The 8,069-nt window shown below is 39.7% G+C and overlaps 1 protein-coding gene across 1 annotated transcript; it reads left to right on the top strand.

The window, feature by feature from the left end:
- Window positions 1-1,630: 1,630 nt before the first annotated feature.
- LOC144013220 (glutathione synthetase-like) lies at window positions 1,631-7,511 on the top strand. Its single transcript, XM_077511815.1, has 12 exons — window positions 1,631-1,762; window positions 1,903-2,048; window positions 2,900-2,975; window positions 3,464-3,603; window positions 3,885-4,001; window positions 4,133-4,213; window positions 4,371-4,448; window positions 4,537-4,606; window positions 5,654-5,848; window positions 6,775-6,856; window positions 7,054-7,243; window positions 7,385-7,511. The coding sequence occupies exons 1-12, from the start codon at window positions 1,631-1,633 to the stop codon at window positions 7,509-7,511; spliced, it is 1,434 nt and encodes a 477-aa protein (XP_077367941.1).
- Window positions 7,512-8,069: the final 558 nt, after the last annotated feature.

Genomic DNA, 8,069 nt, shown 5'->3' on the forward strand with positions numbered 1-8,069 from the left:
TTGTAAAGTATATTAATAACGAGAGTCGGGTCAGTGCGGGTCCACTCTTTATTTCTGTCTTCCGCGTCCGGCTGCCGCTCAGTACGGCAAGCGAGACGGGCACAACAAGCAATCGCGAACATCAAACTCACAATACATTACAGTCCTTATAAAAAGGATGTGCCGTGTCATATAATATTTTGTGGTTTTCCACCTCCAATATAAACCTCTCTTCGTCCATGTTCGCTGGTGTCTAAACCGTGAATGAGCACATGGCCCGGCGACGCCCACGTCACGTTTTGCTGAAAACTTGCGAAATAGGAGCTGGCGAGTGTTTTATTCTGAAAGGTAACCGGAAATTTATTTTGAAACTGCCTCGGTCTTCCTGTCCCGCTCGATGTGTTTTGTGCTAGCTTGCCATTTGCCGGAGGCCTACGGCTGCGGCGTCCGGCAAAAATAGAAAATAGGTCTATCCTTGCGGAAGGCTTGCGGCACGCCGCAGGCCTTCCGCAGTCGACACGCAATGCACCCGCAAGCGGTGTAAACTGCACCATTCGAATGAATGGAATCTAATTGCTTGCGTCGCCGGACCGCACCGCAACCGCACCGCAACCGCATCCGGTGAAAACCCGGGGTAAGGGTAGAGCTCGCCAGTCGGCGAGCTGGCGGACTCAGTAACAGGGTTAGGTAAAAAAAACAAAACAAAAAAAAACAAAAACACTAATGACAATAACAGGACACACCTGGGAGACACAGCAGGGAGGGGTAACCACACATCAGGAAGGGAAGACACAAGCAGGTGGACAAGGTTAACATAACGAGACTGGGGAAGAAGACAGGAACACCAACAACCAACACTCACCAAAATAAAACAAAAACCCAAACAAACTGAAACGTGACATCTACACAGGAAAAGAGGAATCACAGATCAGCATATTTATGATAGGTGAGTAGCTTTCTATGTAATTATTTAGCTGATTATTCTGTTTTTCTGACATTTTTTAATGAGATGTTTTTTTGTTTGTGTTTATATATATATATATATATATATATATATATATATATATATATATATATATATATATATATATATATATATATATAATTTAACCACTGACTAATATTAGTAGCTTGTTTATTTTTTCCAGTTTAACAAAATTGTTTTCTTAGTGGTAGTTAAAATAACAGCATTGTGCAAGATGGAGGCAAGATGATAATGGTGATAAACCTTCCAAGCTTTTGTATGATCGCAAGGACTCACTATTGTAGTTCAACTTCTCCCCATTTGTCCTCATGATAGTTGTAAAAACCATTCCTCGTGCTTGACAAAGAACTGCAATATCCAACCAGCTTTCACATGTATCTCATTTTATTCATCAAAGTGAGATGTGAATTCACTTGGACGGAATATTGACTAATAAACACAAATTTTATCGCTGCTCTTCATTCCTGCCGCCTTTACTACTTTGCAAGCTTTTCTACTCAACAAATGCACGTGGGGATTAGTTACATGACATCCAGAGCTCTCAGAGTAGCGGTAGTGGGGTGGACATTCAATTTTTAATGTGTGTACAATGTCTCACTGTGTTCAGAACGCTACACATTTCCTTTCGCTTTGACCATGTTTTATATATGTTGAATATCAATCAGAATGGCCGAGGGGAGACGGAATGAGTTACTGATGAACAAAAGCCTAATAAATGAACTGGCAGAAATGGCAAAAGATTCAGCACTTATGCATGGTTTTCTTGTGAGGCTTAAAGAATCCCTCAACTCATCAGAGGTGAGAATATCCCATCGTTTAAAAAAAAAAAAAAAAAAAAAAGTTCTGATAGCATGGTTACGTAAAACTATTCAAGTAATTTCTACAAAATAAGCAGTCAATCATCAGTATAGCACCACATATTCCTGTTTGTATTTTAGGTGGTGACATATGCTCCCATCACACTTTTCCCCACACCTGTGCCGAAAGCTCTTTTCCTCCAAGCCATGGAAGTGCAAACTCACTACAACATACTGGTGGATAAGATCAGCCAAGATCCTGACTTCCTACAAGAGGCTCTTGCCAGGTAGGATGTTGATATTGGGATACAATCCCACATCTTAGATCGATTAATCATGAAGTAAAGGAGATATTTTATATTTGAAGGAGTTATTAGTGAATAAGTCAAACCTTCTCCAAAATATTAAATTCATGTGCTTTTTCAGAAAGTAGACCAGCAGAGCACAACGAAGCAGGGAGCGGCTCAGAAGTGACAGTGAGCTGTAAAAAAATATTAAATAAAATAAAAAAGTCCGTTAAGATTCCACAATAAGGAAAAACAACACCAACGTACGTGGCTGGTTTCTTTCTGTAATAATCCAGGGTGGTGTGAAACTTGCATCAGACAACGTTTGAGAATGCATTACTCTCCCCTTGTGTACTCGTACATGTTTTATGCAGCGTCACAAATCCATCCACAAACAAACTGGTCATAGCTTTCTTGACTCTTGTAGTTCCTTCAAGGTGTAAAATGGGTTGGGTAAAAATAAGAAGAAGAACAATAAAAAATTAAAATAAAAACAGATAACGTGCGAGTATGAACCTGCTGGGGAAGATATCATGATTGTTACTCAATGGATCTTCACTGCCACTTACAGCGGTTTTCTCCTTGTGTCTCAGAATACTTTTCCATCGTCCTAATTTCAGTGATATTTTACATTTTTCACTGACTAATTAGGAATACATTACATGTGAAATAGCAAGTGCTATAGTGATCATAGGATTCTCTCGTGAAAGCAGCCTCTCAAAATGGACGACCACATTGGATTGTGGGATATGTTACTATTTTTGAGCACAAAGGTCTAACCCGTCTATAGTCATTTAAAGTATTATTACTTAGGATAAAACATTTTATTTTGAAATATTTCCATATTCCAGCACCATTACTGTGGATGATTTCACCGCGAGATTGTTCAAGATACACCAGCAGGTCCTTAAAGAGGGAATATTACAGGTATGTAAATACTCCTTGTTTATCAAGCTTGTCTAGCTAAGCATGCCTCCAGGAACATTTGTAAAGCACCCCCCCCTCCTATTACGCAGAGTACACACAGTGCAGAGGGCACCATCGTCTGTGTGGGGCCCCATTTTGCACGCGGGCACCCATTGAAATATTGCGCACGTCATGCATGAATGCTCCGACATGCACTTGACAGGTCGTTGAAACATCTGTTAGCACCTCTTGTGCAAACCCCCGAAAAAATTTGAATCACTCGTTGCAGCCATCGGACCAATAAAGCAATCAATCATGTCATCTTTTGATCAAATCATGGCCACCTTGCTTGTCCACGAAAGGCACATACTTATTTGGACCGGTCCGTGGCACAAAAAAAAGGTTTGGAACCACTGCAAACTGTTATCGCTGCATGAGAAACTGCTGCAGACTCTGTCTTCATCAAAGTATCGGTCTGTCATTTAGTGTTCTTGCCTTTCCCCCCCCAGTCAATTGTGTTGGGTCTGAATCGATCCGACTACATGTGGGAGCAGGAGGAGAATGGCCACTCATCTGTGAAACAGATCGAGATCAACACCTTTTCTGTTGGTGCTGGAGGCATCGCCTCACGCATACCTGATGTACATCGGTAACGTAGTTGTCAACACGTAGCCCCAAAATAATTTGATATCTGAAATTAAGGCTTTTGGGACTAAAATACCAGAAAGCCCCAATGTAGACAATCTGAACAAAGTTTGAAGGTTGTGACAGGTTGACCCCGTAACAGAATATTTTAACTTTGATAGTTTCCTATAAAACAAAACAAAAACAAAAAAATCAAAATTGTACTTGACCTCAGTTTGTGCTGAATTTCTTAGGTTGACCGTTGTTTTTAATGTCTCGTAATATTGAGAAAAATGTCATTAACAGAAACATTCTTAAGGTGGCTGGCCAGCTGGAAGAGAGCCAGCACATCATCGACAACAAGCCTGCGGTGGGTTTGGCCAAGGCTGTGGCCAAGGCTTGGGAGCTTTATGGATCAAAGCGGTACGTCCACCGAAAACTTTATTAAACAACAATATATATAATAGACATAATTAAATGAAGAATACATCATCCATGTACAATATATCCATGTAGTGGCAAAGTGTTTAACAGGAGCCCTGTTTTCAATAAAGAGCGGTTATCATGTTTTTGGTGAAGGAGAATGAGTTCAATATCGTGGATCAACGGATAATTGAGAATGAGCTGTGGAAAGGGTAAGTTGTGATTACGTAAGACCTTGACAAAATCCTTAATCATCTTGATGTTTCAAGTGAAACATTTTCAGCAATTCTGGAAAAAAAACCCCGCATACTTTCCTCACTGAACATTTTTTCATTTCATGATAATTTCATAGTTTTCAATGTTTTTCAGGAATATTGCCACTATGCGAAAGCGTTTTGAGAATGTCTCTGAATCTGGAAAACTTGATGAAGACAAGCGACTGTTTGTGTAAGTGTCTTGTCTCCATCGATGCCCAACATGAAGAACAGTGTAGACTTTTTGCTTGTTTTGATGGAGTTCTGTCCCACCAATTTAGTGATCGTCAGGAGGTTGCAGTGGTTTACTTCAGGACCGGCTATATGCCTCAAGACTACAAGTCTGAAAAGGTCTTGGGCCCACACTCCTCACTGAAGTGTACACTTAGTAGAGGGGCACATAGGGCTTGAGGGCGCAGTTTATAAGCGTGTGGAAATCATACAATTGGGACAATGCGTGTGATGTCATCGACTTGTCACTGTGTTCGATTGCATCATCAAACATTGTGGCAGCATTTCGTCGCTGGTATATGAAAAACACTTATGTACATTTTTTATTTTATTTTATTTTGATAATTTTTACAGTCTTGGGATGTCTGCATTCAGGTTCATCAAATTAAAAAAAAAAAAAAAAGACAAAAATGGTCATAAGTGTTTTTCACATAGCAGCAATGATTTGTTGTTTTGGCGAATTTGCTGCTCAAAAGGGGAACATGGGTGGAAGTGCTTCCTGTATTTCTTCAAGGTAAACCACACTCATTTTTAAACAGACACAGGCACATGATGAGCTTTTAACACGACAAGGATGTGTTCACGGAAGCATCTAAATTCCACTCACAATAGGTATCATTTACTAATCGCACGTACACAACAATTTTTGCACGTTTGATGCACAAATGTGTGATTCATCAATATCTTTGTACTTGAATTTGTGCTATTCTGCCAACAAATTTAGAACATCCTCAGACCATGCATTGGCACAAATAGTGACAAATCAGCCTTTGAGAAACAAAGCAAAACCTCAAACATACATATTTTATGCGTATAAAGTGTGCATGATGCGTGACATATTGACATTGCAGTAATTTATAAAAACAATCATTTTAATGATAATAACTTCTTACCATTGTGACGCTTTTTTTTTTCTTTAACAATTCAGCCTCGGCAGAGGTTTGTGCTCCAGGGAATGACATTCTAATCGAGTATGATTACTATAGCATAAACTTGCTTTTTTGTTTTTTAGTGAGATCATAAAAAATAACTGATGGGATCCCAAAGTTAAGTAAACCTGAGTTTATTTTCTCATCAGAATCCTTAACATGTAAAAAGAAATCATACTTGGTTATTGCCACTATACAGGTTTCAATTGTACAAGCTCAATTCTTCTTATTTTGCTAGGCCTGGGAGGCCCGCCTGATGATGGAGTGCTCTTTGGCTGTGAAGTGTCCGGATATCAGCACCCACCTGGCGGGAACTAAGAAGGTGCAGCAGGTGCTTGCTAAGCCCGGTGTTCTGGAACGGTTCTTCCCCAACCAGCCACAAGTCGTGGAGCAAGTTAGGGCCACCTTTGCTGGCCTCTACACTCTGGACATGGTGGGCAACAACCTGGGGTTGTGAATCATAATGCAATATTTTATTTTTTGTAATTCCACAAAAGTTTTTTTTTTTTTTTCAGTCCACATTATTGCACTGCAAGACAGATAACCATTATCTACAAGTAATTAATATTGGAGTCATACCATCAATATGACTGTTTCATTCATTCCAGTTCCCAAATACGTACATTTTAAATCCCCTCATCCACTAAGACAGAAATCTTTTTCATCTTTTTTAAATGTGTAACATGGCAATGACAGTTAGACAGAGAGACTGTTTCCATTTTTTCCCCAGCAAAGTCATATCTATTAACTAATAGAATTACTCCAGGATTGCATTCAAAACTAGAAATGCATGATAGACATGAGTATTCATAACAATATTGGCCTTGTTCTCAAAGGAGCACCTGATGTTGCTGGATGCTCATGTTTTGTGACCCGCCAACCTAATTGGATGAGGTTGCTGAAATGAAATGAAATAGAAAAACTGTATGGACTGATTTAACTGGCTAGGGCAGCGGTCTCCAATCTTGTTCACACCACAGACCAGTTTCACATAAAGACAAGTTTTGACAGAGAAGGGACTGTTTTAGACATTGTGGTGAAAAGCCAACGTCTTTTTTTTACTCTTCTGTATTTTCTGAAGAGTAATTAATTTTTCAATCAGCCAATGCTGATTGATTCTTAATTGACCGGAAACTTGCCAGCCACAGCTCTACAACGGCTGACTCGTGCCGACGACGCGGGACACGTGAGGGCGACAATGCTAATGGCCTAGTATATGTATTACAGTGTTTTCAATTATTTTCTGCTAGTCTGTGAGAGGGTGCATCGTTTGCACGTCATCTGTATGTTCAATGCAAAGAGAGTTTTTTTAAGGCAGTCTTTCATTTGGATTTTGGTCTTTTGTTGTTATTTTTAAAGAGAGAAGAAGGTGACAAAACAGTAGCGATGGCTTTGGCGACACCGGATCGGTTTGTCCTGAAGCCTCAGCGAGAAGGAGGAGGTACCGTCAAAGAAATAAGTCATTAATTTCATCATGCAGCATGCATCTATCTGTTTTCCACACTGATTCTTGATTAACCTCTTCATTTACCAGGACGAAATGTTATGGCTTTAGATTAGTACTGCTGTTTTCATGCATTGCTAAATCTGGAAAGATCGAACTTAATAAATAAAGTAAGCACACTTCTATACTTGGAGGAAACAACATTTACGGACAAGATATCTGTGAGGTTCTTGGCAAAGTGAAGAGCAGTCCAGAGAGGATGGCCTACATTCTGATGGATAAGATCCAGCCCATGCCTACACAGAACTACCTGCTGAGAAGAGGCAAGCCCCTCAAACTAAGTAATTGTCTAAGTGAACTGGGCTTCTTTGGAGTCTATGTCAGGTAAGCACAGTCACGAAAAGAATTGCTTTCGATTTAGGATACTTGTTATTTTAGGATACTTTTCACATTGTTACTATCAGGATGAGAAGTTAACAAAAGACAACAAAAGGTTTGTAATCCTCACATGTCGTTTTTGTGCAGGCAGGGTAAAGACCTGGTGATGAACGACTGTGTGGGCTATCTTATGAGGACGAAGAGTTCAGAACACTCGGACAGTGGTACAGCTTTAGGAGTGTCGTACTTTGACAACCCGCTACTCTTCTCATAAGGTGCATGCGTACTTTTTTCTTTGCAAGTCTGCAAATTAGCCACAGCCACCTAATTAAGGCTCTGCTGATGACACATTCATTGTCAGATTGCCCAGTACAAGCCGATAAGATGCTCCAGCACTTTTCCAAGGATCTTGTTTGTTTTGTTGTCACTGTACATTCTCCTTTGGTGGACTACTTTTTTTCCCTTTGCTTTTGAATGTTTTTTTTAACAGTATTTTTATTTTTATTTTTATTTTTTTGTGAATGCTTTTAAATATTGCACTTTTGATTGTGCGACACACATTGACTTGCCTTGTGTATGAAATGTGCTATATGAATAAAGTTGCTCTGCCTTGCTTGTCTGCCCGTGACTTTCCTGCCTCGTGGTTCTGCCAGGAATCCAATTGTCGCCATCAAATTTTGAGCATATTCAAAATATCCTTGCAAGCATAAAAATGATTTGCCAGGGTCTGCCGAACGTTTTTGCATTTAATGTTGAAGAGAAATCAAATACCACATAATTGATTACATATCTTACTGAGACTGTCATGCCAGAGCTCAGACCTAACTCCAAT

This window comes from Festucalex cinctus, chromosome 2, assembly GCF_051991245.1.
Source record: "Festucalex cinctus isolate MCC-2025b chromosome 2, RoL_Fcin_1.0, whole genome shotgun sequence".
Lineage (NCBI taxonomy): Eukaryota > Metazoa > Chordata > Actinopteri > Syngnathiformes > Syngnathidae > Festucalex > Festucalex cinctus.

What these genes read in the sequence shown, in the direction of transcription:
- LOC144013220 (XM_077511815.1), top strand. Translation starts at nt 1,631, where the DNA reads ATGGCCGAGGGGAGACGGAATGAGTTACTGATGAACAAAAGCCTAATA. An exon ending in AATCCCTCAACTCATCAGAG is followed by an intron (nt 1,763 to 1,902) that starts GTGAGAATATCC and finishes TTTGTATTTTAG; the next exon opens with GTGGTGACATATGCTCCCAT. An exon ending in AAGACTACAAGTCTGAAAAG is followed by an intron (nt 4,607 to 5,653) that starts GTCTTGGGCCCA and finishes TTATTTTGCTAG; the next exon opens with GCCTGGGAGGCCCGCCTGAT.